General features: G+C 40.8%; 1 protein-coding gene across 3 annotated transcripts in view; it reads left to right on the forward strand.

Annotated features, from left to right (window-relative positions):
* pard3ba (par-3 family cell polarity regulator beta a) overlaps positions 1–21,731 on the forward strand; it is a 162,375-nt gene that overhangs the window by 43,847 nt on the left and 96,797 nt on the right. Inside the window, exons 4-11 of one of the 3 annotated variants that reach the window (XM_028470453.1) lie at positions 1,556–1,662; positions 9,967–10,049; positions 14,706–14,792; positions 14,962–15,087; positions 16,366–16,841; positions 17,613–17,681; positions 18,484–18,623; positions 19,482–19,610. In XM_028470453.1, coding sequence (XP_028326254.1) covers positions 1,556–1,662; positions 9,967–10,049; positions 14,706–14,792; positions 14,962–15,087; positions 16,366–16,841; positions 17,613–17,681; positions 18,484–18,623; positions 19,482–19,610 — 1,217 coding nt within the window. Of the gene's footprint in view, positions 1–1,555; positions 1,663–9,682; positions 9,811–9,966; positions 10,050–14,705; positions 14,793–14,961; positions 15,088–16,365; positions 16,842–17,612; positions 17,682–18,483; positions 18,624–19,481; positions 19,611–21,731 lie in introns of those variants that run through there. The other 2 variants (XM_028470472.1, XM_028470464.1) reach the window with 2 other exon arrangements.

Genomic DNA, 21,731 nt, shown 5'->3' on the forward strand with positions numbered 1-21,731 from the left:
CATCTGAGCCTTTTTTGTGTCAGTATACCTCTTGATTTTATTTTTTTAAATGATAAAATATGGGAAAGCTTGATATGAAAAATATTTTAATAATTGTTAAAGGGGACATATCATGCTAAATCCACTTTTTTAGCCCTTAAATGCATTTTGTTGTATATTTAGATTGTTTAGAAGTACAGAGAAGTTCAAATTAGTCTCTTCAAGTGCTCCGTTGATATCTTTATATTCTGTTTTGGTCATATTTTTCAATCTGTTATGATTTTTCTATTCTCTATTACATTTTTTGAACAATAACGTCACAGTATTTGCAGCGGAACTGCCAAATTAGGACATCGACTCCAGGCCCAACACTTCGAGCAATCCGCCATTTTTATTTCTCGCTTTTATTTTGTAGTCCAAGCTCAAGGATGCCGAAGTTACGAGAGGATAAGTCAAAATGTTCAGTTGTTGGATGTAGTAACCCACACGCTTCATTACACCGTCTCCCAGCATCAGAACCTTTTTGAAGTTCCTGATTGAGTTTTATTTTTCACGGAAATGTACCCACATCTGTGGATAAGGTCATTTTTGTGTGCGCGAAGCACTTCAAGAATGACTGCTCCGCCAGTATAAAGAAGGATTTGCCAAAAGACTTTGTCTGATTGAGGGTTCAATTCCTTCTATCTTTGGAGACAACGAACAGAGCACTTCGGTAAGCTGTAAATAACGCTAAAAAGTGTGATGATAAGACGTCCCTGTCATTGTTTTGTTAGCATTAGCTGTTGCACCGTCTTCATATGTTAGCACTGTGTGCTTGTTTTAGATCCTTGATGATATGGCCTACGTGATTTAATTTAAGTCTAAAGTTTTCATTAGTCATTTCATTTTGCCGTTTTTGTCTCCGAAAAGACTGTATTAAAATGCATTTCGTGACGTTAGCTTGGCGCTAGCGTTAGCTCGGCGCTTGTGTTAGATCACTTGTTAGGGTTCTGCAGGTTCATCATCTTCATTTTAATCTCGAACATGTAAAGCTGGATGGACAAGTCTTCTGTTGTTGACATTTTGTAAATAACGTGTGAATAAAAAGTTTCTGCGTATCGTATCTCTTCTATCAAACTACAAAAATGGCCGAACAGGGTGGAGTTGAACCGAGTGTCACCTCTGCAACCTGGAGAGGGGGCGGGGTATGATGTGTCTCATTTGCATTTAAAGAGACGGCACCAAAACGAGTTGCTCTCAGAAGCACATCAGAAAAGGGGTAGAAAAGGGGTGGAGCTATAATAATGAGGAATTCAGACCCAAGCATTGCAGTTCCGCTTTATATAGACCACAACTGTATGATTTATATGTAAAAAGGAAGGATTTAAAAGCGTGATATGTCTCCTTTAACTGCATATGTATAGAGCTGTGACACGGTTCCCCAGTTTTGCGTTAAATTATAATTCACAATTTTCATGCAATTACAATTACATGTGATGGATGTAGGCCCTCACGATTTGTCCTGTTTTAATTTTCATGGTGAAAACTAGATGATTTGGTGTTGTTCACCCTCTGTGACTTCTTTGTGTCGTCATAGATACGCCTCTGTTGGTGAGGAGCAGCAGTGACTCCGCCGTGGCCCCGCACCATGAGATGACACGCTCACCTCTACCTGGTCCGCAGAGCAGGGGCTCTCCTGATCCTGTAAGTGAACGCTACAAACGGATCTCATCTTTTCCAGGAGGAAATAATAAAGAAATTTGACTTTTTGTACATTTTCTGGCGTTGCTGCAGATTTTTAGGGGGCAACGGACGCTTTTCATGCCCCTTCCACATCCTGAATTCCTCACAGATGGTCAAAATTGTCATATTTTTGAATGGGCTTCTGTGTCCAGGTCTTTAATTTTGCATCATTAAGTAAAGCTTTACCACATGGGCAAAGAATTAACCGCAAATATGACAATTATTCACCGCAGGAGTGAGAAACTGACAAAAAGAAATGGAGAAATCATAGAAACACACAGTGTAGGCCTCATAGATCTATAAATCAAAGATCATTGACTCGGAAAAAAAAAACATTCAGTTTATTGACATTGTTGGAAAAGTTTGGTGCATTGCATTGTGGGATGTGGAGTCCCGTAGACGGATGCATAGAAGTGTTATAAACTCTGCCAAAGTGACTTCCCAACACATTTCTGGTGTTTTCACTGAAAGTTGCTGCAAAAAAATGTTGCATGTTTTTTTTGGGGTTAACAGGGAAAGATTTGAATCCGACCGAAATTGAAAGTCAGGTGAAGTGAGGATATATCTCTGGGAATACTGGGAACCGAGTAGAACTAAGATTGTTTCAAGCCAATTGCTTTCCTTCTTGTCTTGTGAATAAACACAAGAAATCACAAAAAAACGAAGGAATAACACTTCTCTGCATGAAATTTTCCAGTGTCAATTTCAACCTTTTACATATTTTTTTTTTTTCCTCGAGCAAATTCTCTTTGATTTATTGATCTGTGAGGCCTACACTGTCCTCATCTGATTAAAAATTATTCTCTCCAGCATTATTTAGCCTCTATGCAAATGTTCAATAATGCAAATTATGCGATTGTCATATTTTAGCCACATGTAGGACAGCCAATAGCTACTTTCCTTACTGAGGAGTTGACCGTGTCCATTGTCTCGCGTTTCTCATCTTCTTCGCCACTTTTTATTGTTCGATTACTAGTACAATAAGTGAGAATAAATCTCAATTTGAGAACTTCAGCATTTATATCTGGAAGGCAAACCCCCCTTCATTGCATCTGTCGCCATGGCTACCACACTCGAAGAATGCTTGAAACATTTGTGGAAAACGTCTCGTCAGTGCTTCTATTAGTCTTATCTAAAGAGTAAATTAATTTAGTCCTAATTTATCCAATATAAAAATGCCTCTGGTGGATTTTTTTCCCCACAAATAGGACACGGTGGCTCGTCTCCATCCACTAACATCCTGCAGCTCAAACTGTTTATAAGGAGCAGAAGAAAAGTTAAAAAATCACAACGGGACTGTTTTTCTCTGACTGATAACAGAGAAACCCTGTCAGTGTTCCTCATGTGGTCCAGCTTCATGCCCGAAGCTCCACTTTGTCATCTAAGTGCTTTTCTCCTTTTGAACCGATTCACCATGAGGGACGACTTTGTCTACTGGCCTCTCAGTAATGTGTGTGGTGGGCACATGTGAGGCTGTGTGAGGTCTCACTGAGGAGAGAGCACGAGTCCTCTGCTTCACCCCTGCAATCAAACTAAAGCTAGCTATCCAATGTGTCCCAGTTTGATGAATGCACACGCCCTGCAATGGTCACTCATTCATTGTCAGTGGATGTCCGTCAGTAATGATGTTACGAAACTATAGAAAAATAAAAAGGATTGATAAATTGAGGGAAACAAGAATATTTCTGGTACATTTCCACAAGATTTTAAGCTTGGGAATATTCAGAAATATATGCTTCTCACTGCAAATACTGTATTTATTGGAGTCGTTTTAAATGACACGCAAAAATATTACAATAAAAAATTTCAACTAGAGTTGCAAAATTCTGGGAATTTTCAAAGCTGCCAACTTCCCATGGGAATTAACTGGGGAAAAACTGAAAATTTACACAATTGGAAGTATCGGTATTAATGATGTAACGATTAATCGTAAGGCAGTTAAAAATGGATTTATAGGTATCACGGTTCAACATCAGTACTGTAAAAATTGAATTGAATCACAGTACTTGTTTTAAACAGCAGAGGGCGCTATCCAGAAGTGTTGGTGGCGGGCGGAATCTGCTACTTCTTTCTTTCTGGCCGCCTTATACTCCTAAACATGTTCATAAATGATTCCATACCCCTTTAGCACCGTAAGAAGATCTGTAAAAGTCACGTTTTTCTATTAGCTCTGTCTGCTAGCGCGTAGCATCTCTTCTTCACTGCTAGATTAGCTGCATGCCAACCGACTACTGGGTTACCAGCGCCCTCTGCTCGTCCAAACAAATATCTGATGTAAATACAATGCAATGACTGTTTTTTTTCTTTTTTTTTTAAGTCCAATTGTTAAGTCACAAAATACATTTTCAGTTGCACTTTTAAAAAAAAAAAGAACTATTATGCAGATTTGCATTGTTTACTATAGAACCAGAATTTAAATTAATAGGCTTCTTCTTCATTTGTATTATTCCTTTATTTATTTCATTCAAGATTTATTTTTAGTTAAATTACATTGTTTTGAATAGTTTATCAAGGGATTCTTTTGACAATGAAAAATAAAAGGAAAATAGTACAGTATTTTCAAGATTTTTTTCCCCAAAAAAATAAAGGAATATTTTTCAGTCATCATTTGTCTACAGTCCCATTTTGTAAAATAAATCGTGAGAGAATCGTATCGTGAACCCAGTATCATGAATCGTTACATCTCTTACTGGTATTGCACTTAACTGTATTCAGCATATTATATTGTAATGAATTAATCTTGTTTTTTGGTAATTCAAATAAAAAAAAATCCCATGAAAAGTTAGTTTTATTGATATTCCCCAAATTCCTGAGCTTAAAGCTCCTGGCCTCATACTGTATATCAATGAATCAAACATAATTTACTACAAAAATAAAGGAAATGTTCCATATCCCACAATGCAATGCGCAAAGACAAAGTGTTTATGGTAGCGATTAAAACAAACTTTAAAGCTGCATTTTAAACCTGTTGATGTATGAATTTAGTTCTTAAAAAAGTGATTAGGTGTAACAGCTTTATGTTCCTGTAGAAATTTACTGTACATTTTCTGCCCCTTTGCAATACTAGACAGAACACTGAGCTGCTTCAGCTTCCCCTCAGACACAATCTACTAATAATGTAACATTTATGACAAAAATGGAGCTAAAATCATCAGAACAGAACAACAAATACTAAGTGAACAGAAACCACGTTAGAATAAACTGTCAGTCTGTCAAAAAGCACATTTCACAACTCGGCTTTTCTTGATATTCTCATTGCTTTGGTCTGCTTCAGTGCAGCATGTTAAGACACATTAACTTGTGATTCCAATGGCTGCTCTTACAGCTTTAACACCACTTAAAACCATACTCGATGCAAGCACATAAAAAAAGTACAAGTTACAGCTCAAGGACAAGGTTGGGCTGTTGTAAACCAGCTGTACCTGCTGCTGTTCACGACTACCGAGAAAAGGGAATTATTGAGTGGAGCAGAAGGCCACAGACACATGAGTCCCCCGTTGATCTGAAGTGAAAGTGTGGAAGTGAGCCCGCTCCTCACTGACAGTCAGCACTTGGCTTTCATGTCCTGCACAAATACCTACTCGCAGCTTTTCACGCCAGCTGTGACCTCCGGCTCATTTCGCTCATCTTCCAGTGCAGACATCACAAACCACATGTCCGCATTTACACCCAGATGTATAATAATTAGTGGAGACTTTGTAGTTGAGTAATCTTGATTAATCTAAATTAATTGCATAACAATATTTGACACAAGAAGCATCGTTTTTCCAGTCTAAATAGATTTTGGTATACGACTGAGTCAATGAAAGCGCTGACATAGTGTGCAATATGAATCAAGCAAATTATTTGAAATTTAAATGATTGCATTGTATGCAAACTTAAATTAAAGTAAGCTATATTCATGGTTTTTCAGATTTTTTGTAAACTTTCTAAAACAAATGTGTGTTTGTGTATTAAAATAAAAACAGCACTTAGTACGGAACATTCCAGAGAAGTGGAAATGAAACGTTGCAAAACAGATAAATAGACCAACTGATGAGGCTGATGATTTTTGTTTGAAATTGTTACATGTTACAGCTTGCATAGTCCGAGTGTCCGTGCTAGCTGCTACATGTTTAGCATTAGGTGGTAGCGGAGGCTGCAAACTCTTTCTTGCACAAGTTGCACACATTTAGGTTTTTGTTTTCCATCCGGTGTTTTTATAAACTAAAATTAACGCCCATGAAGCACAGTGAAGACTTTTAATTTCTTGTATTGTAGTCTGTGCGTCAGTATTATGGGTATACCGGGAAGTCATGAAATGATAAAGGTTCTGTGTGGTTTGGAATGTGTTATTTGTCTGTAATTAATTAATCACAATGAATACGTTAAAGTCCCGGCATTAATAATAATATTGTTCTTTTTCTTCTGATTTGTTTGTCCACCCCGTGTGAGGAAGGCAGTTCAGTGTGTTTTTGTGTGCGTGTGTGTGTGCTCACAGCTCGTGAGCCTGATGGACTCCTCAGATCGATACCCTTACTCTCACTTTATCGCAGACGAACACTTAAGCACGACACGTTTACATTTGCGCACACTTTTGTGTCTGAAGAGGTGATAAATATGTTTCGCTGCCCTTTAATTGATTTCCTTGTCCGTTTAGACGCAGGCCAAACTTTGGCCCACTTCTCTCTGTCCTTGCAGGCTGTCCAAGTTCAGCGTTTCTTCATCCTGTTACTGAAATCTTGACAAATCTGTTGATTTTTCTTCACTGTCATATTAGCTGTTACCTTGTTGTGCTTTTTTCCCGCTCGGTTATATACTTTCTCGTCTGATGTTTTCGCACCTTAATGTGTCACGATGCAATGCACGCCAATGCCATGCAAAACGCTGACGCCTCATCCAAGTGAACTAAATGTAACTGTTTAGTGTTTGCAGCGTCTGCTAGCAGCTGCATACCTGCGTTTATTTGTCCCTTGAGGATCACGCTGCATTTGATTGCGTAGCCCTCGACGTGTGCGCTGCAGTCAGTGGCATGTGATGGATACTACAAGGGTCAGAGGTCGCCGGTTCGTGGGCCCAGTTGTTTACCTCCGTACTACTCGCACACGCTCCAGTTCCTCACACGCCATTCCTCAACTACCTGCCATGCAGCAGATGACTCGCGGTGCTCACTGGAAACACACAGAAGAAGCACACACCTCATTACTCATCTGTCTGACATGAACCGCGCCCACGTGCACATATTTCATCTCTCATATGTTTGCGCGCTGTCGTGTCACTCACACACTCCTACAAACTACAAACAACAAGCCAAAAAAAAAAAAGCACCATGTCGGTGTTTAACAGAGAGTTTTCAGATCAGACAGGTTTCAATGCTCAACATAGAAACGGATGTAGAAAGTGATGCCTCGCTGGAATATCTGGATGTGCCAGCTTTTGATATGTGACCTGATGTACAACTCTTTACCAGTGTCTTCATGACCATCCATCCACTTATTCTAAGAAAACTGACCAGGATGAGCGTTGATCTCTGCCTGCTCACCTGGATCTACAGCTAAATCACTGATAGAATGTGGGACATCGCCTTTGAAGTTGTTGACACCAGGGGGCCATGCTGGCCCCTCTTCTTTTCACCCTTTGCACCTTCAACTTGAGGTGCTTTCACACCATTGAATCCTGAAGCTGTGTTTCTAATTGAATTAACACCCATAAGAGAGAGCTGGTTGACAGATGCAGTGCAAGTAAAGTAAAAAAATAAAAAATAAAAACACCCCTAACGTGAAACTCACCAGAATAACCAAGTTTTAGCAAAGAAGGCATTGACCTTTACTCTGAAAATCGTATCCACTCAGTACGATCTGAGTTCTAGTGCATCAAAAACAATTTTGGAATACTGTGGACGCAAACCGAGCTAAGTTCAAAATTGACTATTAACTTGCGTACTACTCGTACTAAGTCTGACGTCAATTTGAGTATGTAGTGCGCAACTTCACATTAGATAGTATGGAAAGATTGAGTACAGAAGAAAAACCTGAATGTATACTATATCGGGACATTTTTGAAGTATGCACGATGAGCACACTAGTCGTACTCAACCACCCCATGATGCTTTGGGAACGGAACGTAAAATCGTCCTGGGACCGACTTCATGCTAAAAATCAAACATCCCCTTTTCAAAACAAAAGCATCTCGTCTTGTCTTCCATTAGTTTTTTTTTTTTAACCCTTTTGTAAATAGGGCTCTTGTTTTGAAGTTTGGTCAGTGTCACAGTAGTGGAAAATCTCTGAAATGTCTGCATTAAATGTGTTTCAGTGAGTTTTATGGATGAAATGACCACATGTTGATATTCTACTTGGTCACTTTCTCACTTAAAATCTTTTCAGAACTTTCAAAGGTGGAGAATTAACAAATATAACAGTGTGCTTCTGTTTTTTGTCGTTGTAGGGTCAAAATGCATCTTGGGAAACTTGGATGTATACTTCAGTGGGAACGCTCATCAATCTAGCCATACTTATAGTATTTAGTATACAGTGTACTCATTGAGCTAGTATGTCATTTCCAACACAGCCTAGGTAATATTATCAGCTGTTTTCTGCCCATTTGACCAAAGTCCAGGACTGCTGCGGTGCATCTGGATCTGTAAATGTCCTCGAGGGAAATGACCAAAAGGGATGAATAAAGGTCAGAGTGAGTCTAATTAGGTGCAATAGCTCAAAAGCAAGTTATTATCACTAGACATTTATACTAAGGGATTTTCTTACCCATCTCTTCATTTTCACACAGAGAAAGATGAGAGACTGGGACCAACACAAACGAGATAGATCGCACCAGGAAAAATGACTTAAATCAGAGGAAATGTGTGATTTATATGCAGCAGTAAGCGAAAAAAAAATCTAAAGAAGCATCTGTTGACAATGTGCATCACTGATTTGTCATCAATCTACTGTAAATTATCCTTCTTAATAGAATAAGTACAGATACTGTGAGTGTTCTGATTGGCTGAGCACAGCAGGAGTTTCTACAGAGAGAAGCTTTATTATTCTTTGTTTATAGAAACCAAAGGGCTTTCAGTGGGAAATGAGATTCACACACACACACACACACACACACACACATGTTATGAGAGGATTCCTAAAGCATCAAAGCTGGACATGTTTAGGTGTGTGCTGTGCATTGTGACATTCACACACCTATCCTACACAACACATGCTCTGTGTGTGTTTTCGTGCCACGTCTGTCACTCAGTTCGCCGGTGCTGCTCCTGCACAAGTGTGTTTGTGTTATATACCTGTCAGCGTCGCGTTCCCAGACGGGCTGTGTGTGTGTGTGTGTGTGTGTGTGTGTACCTGTGATGAGGATACACTGAGAGGGGAGGGGAGGGGTGTGTTTCTTCTGCTTTGGTTGATGCTGCTGCGGGAAGATGCACACCAACAATGGGAATCCTGCAGCTCGTCTTCCTGCCCCCGCACACATGCCTCCTGTTGTCGGGGTAATCTTGCACTGCCCAGATAAGTGGGTCACTGTTTGGTTTCTGCATAGGCAGCAGCAGCAGTGTTTGTTTGTTGTGCTGATCATAAATGCATTACTCTGATATTTCAGTTGGGATGATGTGTAGATAATATTTGTTAGAAATGCATGATGCATGCGCGGGGGCGTCTGCGAGTGAAGCGTGTTTATTCTGAGTACAGACGGGGGTCCGCTGGGTCGGGTGGAGGAGGGGTTGCTAAGGAGTAGACTGGTGGGCGGGAGCTATAGCAGCCATTAGCACTGGTGACACAATGAAAGTGACAAGGCAGAAGGACCTAATTGCACCCCTCTTGTCTGTACCGATTTGGGGCAATATCTCCATCCCCACCCCTCGAGTGGGTCGCAACAGTTTGACGCAGACGATTTTCCTTTCCTTCTCCCCTCGTGTCCCTCTCCTTCTTTTTGTTTAAAGATCTGTTGTTTACCCCCGGGCTGTAGGTTTTTACCGACTGAACGATAGAGCCTCGCCTGGCACGGGGCAGGCATGAAGGGAGGGGGACGGAGGGGTAGATGGGTAGAAATGTACATTGAGTGAAGGAAGAGACAGCGATGCGTGCTTGGAGCTCAGCACCCGGCAGTGATTCTCTCCTCCTTTACTAAAAGGTGATTGATGGCGGCGTTGTTTTCTCACTAATTGGCGTCGGGCCTCTTAATGTTTTTTCACTCCCATTTCTTTCACATTTGTGTTTCTGTAAAGAACTGTTAACGTTGACCCACTGTGGACTCACTGAGTCTGATTGTAATGTTTTCTTTTCTCAGGAAATCGACTATGCACTGAGAGACGCCGTGAACCGAGTCTCTGACGACCGCCCTGCCACCAGGATGCACCAGGTCAACTTCAGGTAACTGTACTACTTGTATTTGACTGCTGGAGACTGGGATTAATTTATCAGTCTTTGTTTGACAGTCTGATGGGATTAAATAGTCCATGTGTGTGACCCACTATAAGGTAGCAGACTGTATAAGCTCTTATTTCTATCGACTACATCGAAAGTAAAGTCTTTCAGCTAGTTTCACTTAGATAAATCCTTCTAGATTGATTGAACCAAATGAAGCTGGACGTTTCTAATGGCTTTTTAAACAAGTTGCTGAAAAATATGATAAACTGAAGTTTTACTGCAAAGAAGAAGGCAGCAATTTCACGGTTCATTCCGATGGAAGGGAATGGCACCTCTTGACTTTATATTCTACATAGTAGATGTGCACGCTACATCAAACTGACCTCCTGAGACTCAGTGGCCTCCACGTGCTGTGAATAAATAAAAGGAATCCAAGGTTAACTACAATTTAATCCCAGACTTAAGATAAAGGCAGTAATGATAACTTTGTTGTAGTCGAGTTCTAGAGAGCCCCTATCCTGCATGTTTTAGATGTCTTCTGATTCCATCATATGATCCAGCTGTGTTGGTGCTGGGAAACATCCAAAACCTTCAATATCCTGCAGGTATGATGTGGTTTCCCATTGTTGTCTTGACAGTAGTAGTATGGATGGTAGAGTAAAACATGGGTTGGAGGAATCCAACCCATGTTGGAGCCTTTGGTGCCAAAATACCCTTGAAATTATTATTAGTTTATTTATTATTACTATTATTAAAAAATAACCAAAACCTATTTGCCAAACTGATGTTTTGTTTTTGTTTTGTTTTTTTTACCAAATGAGTTACCTTTTGCTGTTTGAAATGGGAAATTCTTAAACCTTCAGTATTGTAGTTATAATAAGGAAGCATGTACATTAAATTGTACCTGTAGTGAATCATCATGTAGTCAGGTCATGGATTGTGTCACAACACCTCATATGACTCATGCATATGTGAGGAAATGGCAGGTTTACGTGACTCCTGGCTGCTCTAAAAGGACTTTTAAAGAAAATAAATATGAAAATGCATGATATGATCTTTTGATGGAGCCTGGAATTCAAATTCACGACAGGTTTCCTTTAATTCTGATTTGTTAACAAACAGAATTTGTCTACACAATTAATTTCAGGAGCTACTTTGTGCTACTCATTACCTTGTAGGACAAATTAAACTTAGCACTCTGTGTACGTCAACATCAACATACTGACGTACGGGATCAGTGTTACCAGTAGCTTTTCTACAGTGTCTGTAGTGTTGGGCTTTGGATTCTCTCCCTGGCTTCCTGCTCCACCTTTTCCCAAGACCTCCAGCCTTCATCTTCCAACTGTTTTCTCCTCTGTAACCGTGGAAACGATTACACCGTCCATTACGGCCCCTCTTCATGACTCATCCAGCGAGTTTTCGACAAGCGCAGATAACTTTGCGACATCCCTGGCACATAATTAAAAAGTAGTTTTGAACTCTGGCCGGAGTGACAGACGGTGATTCCTCAGCACCTTACAGTAAGACAGTGCAGTGATACAATGGAGGCATGGCTCTCTCACAGATACCATTGTAACAGATGGTTGGCAACTGAAGAAAACACGGTGAGCAGAGCGAGGGCGAGTTTTTGGGAAGCCTGGCGGTGAGATTGGTAGGCGCTCGGCCTCTGCTGATGTAGGAGAAGTCGAGCAGGAGTGTAGCTCCATCTGTCTCACTCCTCGTTGCTCTTTTCATCCCTCCCACTGTTTGTTTGTTTGTGTTTGTGTCTATGTGATGCTAAAACGGCAGAGCAGAGCTATTCTGCATATTAGGGTGCAGCACTAACAAGCTACATCTCCCTCTGATGAGGCTGTTTGTGCTGCTGTTAGGCTTTTTTTTATATGAATGTTAATGGAGCAGAGCTACATTAGTGCTTGCTTCACGCATAGGTGTGTGCACACACATGCAGGTAATGCACATACATCATTCAGACTAGCTTTTCTAGTTGTGTGTTTAATGTGACAGCTTTATTATTTAGCAGCCCGAACACATTGTGTGAATGTGCACAGGTTGTTTGTAATTTCAATGTAACCATGTTCTCTAATGGATGTAAGCACGATGCATGTGTGTAACTGTGAGTTCTCGATTTGCAGGAATGTGACTGATGGTATTTGTGAGCTGGCAATAGGTGTAGCAATAAGAATGCAAATGGGATAAGTGTGTTTGTGGGTATAAGCGTAGACGAGCGTGACCCAGGCAAAGGTTAACGAGTACAGCATGACGGGGAAAGAAGGTCGTGTTTTAATGGAATGTGTGTGCATAAACCTTTAGTTTCAGATTAGATTAGATTAGATTGGTTTATTTGAAAGGGGACAGTGTAATTTCATATAACACTAGAACAAACATGGTTAAAAAAAGCCAGAATTAGCCAGAAGGCTATTTTTCATTTGTAGTTCCCTGGCCAAGATGTAAAAAGGCATTAAAATACAAGCATTACAATACATTTACAAGTCAATAACAACAATAACAGTGCCTGTTACAATATTAAAACACACAAAAAACACGTGTTCAAAAGGCTACGTTATCTAATACAATACAATGCAGCGCAACATGCTTGACTTTTAATGTTATAAGACAAATTTTCAATTTTTTTGTAAAGGCCTTGTAAGTGGTTAGCTGTTTAACCTCCTCAGGTATTGAGTTCCACTCAGCAGCGCCCCTAACTGACCAGGCCGAGCGACTGAAGCACTCCTGCACAGTTTTCTTCTTGATTCTGATTTATTTTTGTTTCATAGTGTCCTGGACAATGATTATAAAGATGGAATAATTTTTCTTTTGTTTCAAATGAACTGCCTACAATCAAACTTGTTGTTATTATCAGGAGGCGCATTGTGAAAAAGTTGTGCTATGGAGAAATTTAAGTGAATCACGGTAATCATTTTGATTTGTGCTCAGTTAGCACTTTTTTGCATACATGAATCCCCTTGAAAATAAAAAGAAAATGTATTTGGAAATGCCTGCAACTCACTAAAAATTAGTGCATCCTAATTTTGGGTACCAATTAAAGCCACGGACAAGGGGCCAATTTTAGCTATCACCGATTAATCGACATCGATCAATATCCTGGCTGATTAATCTTTCATCATATAGTTATAGTTTGCCTTTTTTGTGTATCCACGTGTACTTTTTGAGATGTGGGCAACTTTTTTTTAATTTATTTTTTAATTTTATTACGCAAATACAGTTTGCACAAGTTGGACTTTTTTATAAGTGTGTTTACAGTCCTTATGTTAACAGTGTTACTAATGAAAGTTTCTTATTTTAATTTGGCAGTGTTTTGCTTCTTTGCCTTTAACTCTATCTTGGGTTTTATAAAAATGTGCGTTTATGTGCAGTTTATATTCTGTGAATATCAACGTTCTTATGTCATATATCTGCCAGCGACCAATATATCGGTTATTGGCTTTTTCAACCTGGCATCGGCCCTAAAAATCCTCTATTGGTTGGGGTCTAGTACCGACCCCCTAACGCCATCTTCAACCCTTTACAATGTTCTAAACCGTGTCCTAAACCCTGATCTGTGAGCTGCTGATGTGCTGGAACTGATGTGTCGTCCTGCTTTAAGTCTGGAGCAGAGGACAACCTTGAACAAGAGAAATAACCCTGAGTGATGAAGAAGAGTCGATAGTAACACTCAGAGAAAGTCCTAAACCAGAGCAGAGATCAATCATTAATGACCAATCAATAATTTGGATTGCCTCTTACAGATTGTGATGTAAATAACTGTCTTTAAAGTTCTCTATTTTAAGATTTTATGGTACTGCGTTAGACATTTTTCAGTCGTGAAAAAGATGTTATTTTATTTAATTAAAAAAATGGGAATAGATCAGTTTGACATTGACACAGCTGACCATAAAAAGCTTGTCATATTAGGTCAGACCTCAACATGCTTTTTGGTATTTAAGTGTTCATTGTAATCCTGAACGAAAAAGAAATACCATACCTGTTGTGATGAAAAGATCAAAGAAATGAGGACATACAAACGCCATACAACTCAAGGTTCCCACGGCTGATGAATCCGTCTCTTAGTGCAGTGATGGCTATCCAATATGAAAAATAAATTGCCCATGATTTATTTATTTATTTAAGCATCATATCCTTTTTCTCATTTCTCAAAAGAGCTGCAGGAAGAAATAGTTTTGATACTTGAACAGAAATGAGTCACTAACGAACCTACGGAGGGAGAGATTGGAGCATCCTCTGATCTTCTGCTACCACACCCCTGTCGGTCGATATATCAAATGAACACCTCTCTTAGTTTATCTTTAGCAGTATTGTCCTTGTTTATCTGCAGCTAAAAGCCACAGTTCAGGCTTCTACAGAGATTATTAGAGGAGCTCATTCTGTTTCATCTCTATCAGCCCCTCGATCTGTCCCTGGCTTTTATCTCCTGTGCTCGGCTCTTGTTCACTGGCTTGATTGGGTAGTCGAGGAGCAGGTAGATAAGGGCTGAAGTAGCCACCTGCGTCCCTGTCACACATGTACACTTTGTTCATATGTATGCTAGAAGTACCTGCTGCCTCCTCTTATTGTCACTGAGGAAAATTCAAGTATAACATATGGATGCATGTGAGAATGTTGTCTAGGTTTCAGAATTCTAATTGTACCTCTTGTTGACAGCACTATTACAAGAACAGTGGAGGTTCTCGGTCACCTCGGACCTCTGGGCATCCACGTGGTCTCCTATTGCTCCTCTCTGAGTGGACGGTGAGCACAAATACTCCCACAGATGCACACACGACTCTAATCCGTAATTACGCAGCCACGGTAAAAAGCAGATGGCAATGTTGACGCAGAAAAATGCTGGAAAAATTCAAGTGCTGGCATGTTTGCCTCTACGATATCCATATTGACTTGGTGATGTTTGTGTGTCAAGAACTCTGGGCCTCCTTATTAAAGGCATCGAGGAAGGCGGTCGCTCCAAGAGGGAGAATCTCTTCCAGGAGGACGAGTGTATCGTTCAGATCAACGATACACAGTTGCATGACAAGACTTTTGCAGAGTAAGTTTCGTAGTTTCTTAGGTTTTTTATGCAAACCATCAATTTTTTTTCAAAGCTCCCTCCCTCAATAATTTATTATCAGATAAACTCATTGTGTATGCCTCAATCATCAATGTATCCCTTCTTCTTGGATCTTTTAGTTGAACAGCTCCAAAGACAGATGGCAAGAGTAGTTTAACGAAGTAGTTTAACGAAGAAACCTATGTCTCTCTGCATCTGTTTCTTTGTCACAGTGCTGTCTAGCTCACTCGCTGACCCTGTTCAAACCAGAGCAACAGATTATCCCTTCATATTCATCATAATTTACTCCAAAAGAAAGAGAAAAGGTCAAATTTGTCTGCTCCAAAACTTTTTTTTAATCTCCACTGTTTGTTGAAATTTTCGCGTTTAACATTTTGGGATGTGGAATTGAAAAACAAGTGCACAAAAGTGCTTTGACTTTATTCTAATATCATGGGAATATCGGGAACAAACACGAACAAAAATGGTGTCAAAGCCAATCTCTGTCCTCCCAGTCTGGTGAAGAAACAGAATAACTCACGATAAGAATTAAGTTTCAACACTTGATGTCAAACTTCACGTCAAAGTAACACAGTGCCGTTCCCATGCCCGCTCCTACTTTGAAAATGGCCACTTCCGGACGTGTAATATGAAAAAACATTTTTTTGTTTTCAGAAATGTAAAATTCCAATCACCTCCTTTTTAAAGTTTTGTTTATATTTTCTTGACCCTGATAAAGAAAATTACCTTGAGTTTCAATCTGAATTTTTTTGAGTTTTTAAATGAAAATCAAATAACCAACAGTGGAGAATCCAATGACGAAAACATACACTTACCCCCGCATGTATTGACATACATAGAATTGAAATGGCACTTCCACACCTCCTTCCATTAAAACGTGTTTTTGTCATTTATTTTTCTTTTCAGTGCACACACACTACAAACTACAGCCCCCGTTTCTTTGTTCGGTCCATTTAGCTGCAGCCCTGCTGTGTTGTGTGTTCAGTTAGAGTGGCAATAGCAGTCTGCTGTAAGGCCTGGCCCATCTGACTGGGACCTCAGTGTCTCAAACCAGCTGGAGGAGTCGCTCTTTTCTTGATCCAAACTGAAATCCGCCTCGATTAACGATGCACAATCCCTTTGTTTGCTTTCCCATCATCTGTGCTCTTCCCACGTTTTGTGGACATTAGGTCGAGATATTAGATATTTTTCTATCTCAGACTTTAAGATGACTTATCGGTTGTGAATATTCAACGACTGATTATTGTGTTTCTCCAGGTCACAGGATATTTTTCGCCAAGCCATGTCCGCCCCCTCGGTGCGTCTGGAGGTCCTTCCTGTTGCCAACAAACCGCGCTACGAGAAGAGTCTGATTGGCCAGCTTTTCACCACCGACAATAAAGACACGACTACTGGGGCAAAGAGTCCATTGTCGGTGCTTTCTAAATTTGAGCCCCAACCAGAACCCAAAGTGAACCTCAGAACGGAGGGGAGGAGACCACCAGACGTACGTGCCAGGACGCCAGAGCCTGGTTTGGAAAATTGGAAAAATGCTCCTTCTGCAGATCTTCCGTCTGGTCCCAGCTCCTTGGAGAGGGCCTCTTCAGCATCTCCAGCAGGGGAACCACGGTCTTCTCCAACACTTAGGACCTACAACCAGAACACTGCGGACAATAAGAGTCCAGTGTTGGTGGCCCTGGCTAACATTGCCAACAAGAAGGGGGGCAAGAAGATCAACATTGACCTGAAGAAAGGTAAAAAAATTAAAAAAGGATATGAAAAGAGTTTATTTCTTAGACTTATATTTGATTTTTTTTGAGAGTCCATTAACTCACTCAAGAGTTTGCTTTTCCTTGTTTTTGCAATCTTTTATTTTTATTGTCAGCATAATCTAAATAAACAAATGGATTGTAGATATATGAAGCAGCTTTGTAATATTTGTTCTCGGCATTATCGGAATAATTCATTCATGATTTATTGTTGATGCAAAGAATGAAGATATTTTAATAATAATCTTTTTTTGGGGGATTCTTGGATGTTTAAAGGTTTTTTTCCCTCATGTTGATATTAACCATAACAGATTTTTCCACCTAAGATCATAAATGCACATGAAGATGAAGCTAATTTTACATTAGTGGAGCTGTTTCTCTGTTTAGCAGCTTTATCCTGAATGCTATTAGCTTGTGAAGGTGTTTTTATCTCCCAGTTATGGAGACTTTGACTATTGATAACATAGCAAAGGGCTCTTATGGCTGTAAATAACCTGTGGTGCTGTGGAGAATATAAAGGATAGATGTAATTGGGCCACGTGCACATCCCGTTACATGCACACACTCACTACAGGTTCCTAGTAAAAGGAGAGACACATAGATAACAGGATTGGGGAAAAAGAAATTGGGCTCCACACAGCCAGCGGCTTAGAGCTCCCATTCACCCCCGTTTCTCTTCCTATCACCTTTTCATCTCTCTCCATTTTCCTGAATTTATGGCTCTTTTGTTTGTTTTTTTCTCCCCCTCTCTCCCAGTTTTCCTCCATCCAAATCAGCTGATGGTAGATCAAAGCAGCAGAGATGATGGAGTTTCCAACACCATCAGTGAGGGGTTCTTTCTCTCTGTGATTGACAGGCGGGGGGGTTTAGGTGTGCTAATGTGGGGCAGGCAGAGGCTTAGCTCAGAGACCAGATAGCATCGTCCATCGCCTTCAGTGTGCTACGCCAGCTTTGCTGCCTGTACACACATGCAAAAACACACACACACACACACGTACGCACACACACAGAGCATGGCAGATTTCACTCATGGCTTGGGGCTTGTAAGGCCATGAAAAAGGGAGAGGGTGGAGTTTCTGATGACTCAGACAGGTTTGTGTGTTGACGCGCGCACATACACACACATGCTTGTAAATTCTCACACACAAACTGAATGCAACCACAAGGAACATCTTTGTGAAAATCCAAACACATCCCCAGGGAAGGAAGGTTGAGAAGGGAATAATATCTCTTAGGCTTTCTCTCTCTCTCTCTGCCCCCACCCTCCCTCCACCTTCTCACTCTACCTCCCTTCATCAGCCACCGGTCGGCCTGCTCACACGTGAAATTAAAGGCAGAGTCTGTCTAATCCAGCTAGCAGGGATCCAGCTCCTGGTGGCTCAAAGGCAGAGCCAAGCATCCCCCCCGCACCCCCCACCCCCTCCCATCGGAGGGAAACAGGCACTTAAAGAGAAGTTAATGTGGAGGGTGAAGCTCAAACTTTAAACTGGCAAAGTGACGGCCCAGAATAACAATGTGATGTCAAAAATGTATCACAGAGAGAGCACCTTCACGCTTGAGGCGGGGGGAGGGTCACGGCTCTTCCCGAGGCACACGCTGACCCCCCCGCTCTTGTGTTTCCGTATAGGTACAGAAGGTCTGGGATTCACTGTGGTAACCAGGGACTCATCTGTCCACGGGCCTGGACCCATCCTAGTAAAGAACATCCTGCCACGCGGAGCGGCCATCCAGGACGGGCGGCTTCAGCCGGGCGACCGCATCGTGGAGGTAGGGCAACACCTCCCACTGCAAAGAAAACAACAATAACAACTGTAACTAAATTGGCAACAGGAGGTCGAGCTCTGTGGCTCCCCTGCAGTCATTTCACTCAGATGTGCAATTATTGAAAGAACCACTGTTGATTCATCAACAGAGACTCTTTATGGAGGTTTTTTTTTTTACTGTCCTGTAGGCCTGGGCAATATATCGAGAATTGAGATATATCGCGATTTCTGTTTTGGCGATATAGAAAATTACATTATTGGCTATATATATATATATTATTTTTTTTAATATATATATTTATTTATCATTAAAATACTCACTTTAGGAGTCGCTGCTTTCATTACTTTTCAGATCAGCATGAAAGAACAGTTAAATGGATTGCTTAGTGCGTCCTAACCCAGACCTTCCTTTAAACAATCCATACTACAGAACTCACTCACACATGCTGTCCCTTATAGGACAAAAAGACTAAAGTGGGACATACTGTATTGTGCAGTTATTTGTAAATGAAGGTGCCATTGTGGCATTTTGCGTCAGCAAATTCAAACCAGAATTATCTTTCTGGTAAGTCTTTATTGAGGTAAAAATATCCAGATTTATATCGAATATCGTCATTTTGAGATAAAATATCGAGATGTGAAGTTTGATACAATATCGCCCAACCCTGATCACTTGATAGCTTGCTCGTTTTTACAGAAATCTGTCCTTTTTCCTCATTGATTCCTCTAGATTATGGATAGCAGCACAGCTCTGTGGATAAGAGTGATTCTGCATGATTTTTACAGCCCCAACTTTCTTCGATCTGATCGTTTTTTTAATTGGTGACACTTTGAGTTATGATCGACTCCTTTACTCGTGCAGGTGAACGGCGTGGACATGACGGGCCGCACCCAGGAGGAGTTGGTGGCCATGCTGCGCAGCACCAAGCTGGGAGAGTCCGTGTCGGTGTTGGTGGCACGACAGGACGACATGTTCCTGCCTCGGGAGTTGGTAAGGGAAGTCATTCGGACACTGTCCCTGCACGCTCCAGCCTTTCCTGTCCCTGCTTTAGTTTGTTGACACAGCGTTGCCAGAGGAAGTCACACACACACACCTGCAGGAAACAAGCGGGCAGCTCATCCGCACACAGCAGGTGTTAAGTGACCGTTTACCTGATGAGGTCAAGAGTCAACATCAGGACTGTGAAGCTGACCTGCTTTGACTTGAGCCTCACGGGGGACGTTTTATCAACAAACACACACCCTGAAACACTAACTCCCTTTGCCACCCGTCCTATTTAGACGATATTTTCACCTGTGCACTGCTGTCCTCTCTCTCCTTCGTCCTCTGTGGCAATTCCGTTTGTTCCTTCTCTGTCTCATCAAAAGCGTCATGAAAAAACATGCGGCGCTTTGCAGGGACTGATGCATATTCAAACAAACGCTCACCCAGTCCTTGATAGAAACTCTCACAGAGATGCGTACTCAGGCGGCCACGCCTTCAAACAGCAACTTTGCTGCTTCCTAAAATAGTTTGCCCCCATTAACAGCCCAGCATAACAAGTGCTCTTTGAAGAGACTCCACCGTCTTCATCTAACACTTGCTTGTGTTTAAGAAGGAGCGGGGGAGATGTGGAGCTGCGGTTGGTGGCGAGGTCTCCAGTCGAGGCTGTTGAAGTTGGCGGTGCAGTGTGAGTTCTGGCCCTTATCTCTACCACAGTCCTCCACCTCAAAGAGCTTTTTGAATAACCCTGTGTGCGCACACAGTCAGACGGAGCAAGCACGCACCCCGCACGGTGCAGCGTATTCCCATTTCAATCTGCTGTGAACTGAAGGGTTACATACATACAAGCGTTCACATGCAAAGCACTCGACAGGAAACCCTTCAAAAGAAAAAGATTTTAAAAAAAGCAGCTGCTTTTCAACTACACGGAACCTTTTTTTCACCTTTCCTGAAGCTCTCTTTTGGTCTTTTATCTTATATTGCTCTGCAGCAGATATAATTAATAGTCCAGATGCGTATATGGTAGTTTGCCTGAACATAGAAGCTAATAATTAACATTTCTTTCCCAGCACATATGCTCTTTTACATTTAATTAATGCAGTAACACATATTAAGTTTCCAATAAGGACTTTCCTGATGCAAATATCTCCAACTTGTCCTTGTGTGCCTAAAAGGAGATCTGTAGCCTTTTTTAGTTTTCGTTCAAATGTTGGTTTGACAAACTCTTCATTATTCCAGTCACAGTGAGAGGAGTCACATTGGAGTTTAGAAAAGCCACTAGCCATAGAAAACAGCCTCACGACTACAACATGTTGGAGGAATTAAAGCTGCTTTTTCAAATAATCAATTTGCTTGAAAAAAAAAAAAAAGATTGAAATTGCTGCTTGAAAGTTTGTTTTTCCACTCAACTGTAAACTCTCTTTCATGCATTGCATTGTGGGATGTGGAGTCCTGTAGACGGATGCATAGAAGTGCTTCATTCTTACTGTAATTTCATGTGTTTCTTCACCAGAAAAGAATGACGGTGATTTGTTTTTACTCTTTTTGTTCTAGTTTTTTCTCAGAATTCTCTGGGATTTCTTCTCACTCTGCGAGACTGGTTCAGATCTTTAATAAATAAACATCCGCCATTGTTTTTGCCACAACTTTCAGTTTGTGTGCTAAATATAAGAGCTATTTACAGAAGATAAAGAATTGGCAGAGTTTTTGGGAGACAAACATAAGAAATCACAGTAAGAATGATGTAAAAACACATCTATGGAATCATCTACGGGATGCCACATCCCACAATGCAATGCGTGAGACTTCTCAGAATGTCAATAAGAGTGTGTTTACAGTGGAGATAAAGAAGCGACTTTTGAGCGGCAATTTAAACTTATCTATGAGGTCTACACTGTTATAATCTGATAGAAAAAATGACTGTCTCCAGCAACTTTAAGTGAAAGTGTCTAATATCATGAAGCAGATTTTTCATAAAACTTTAATGTTTTCTATCAAATTCTGCCCAGATTAGTAGCAAACACTCTTTATCGGACCAAATTAAGTCCTTCGAGACTGCCATTTCTGTTGTTGTTGTGGAAAAAGATTCACACCACTACATTCTGCATGTTACGGACATAACGGTGCACC

The sequence above is a fragment of the Gouania willdenowi genome, chromosome 2 (assembly GCF_900634775.1).
Source record: "Gouania willdenowi chromosome 2, fGouWil2.1, whole genome shotgun sequence".
Lineage (NCBI taxonomy): Eukaryota > Metazoa > Chordata > Actinopteri > Blenniiformes > Gobiesocidae > Gouania > Gouania willdenowi.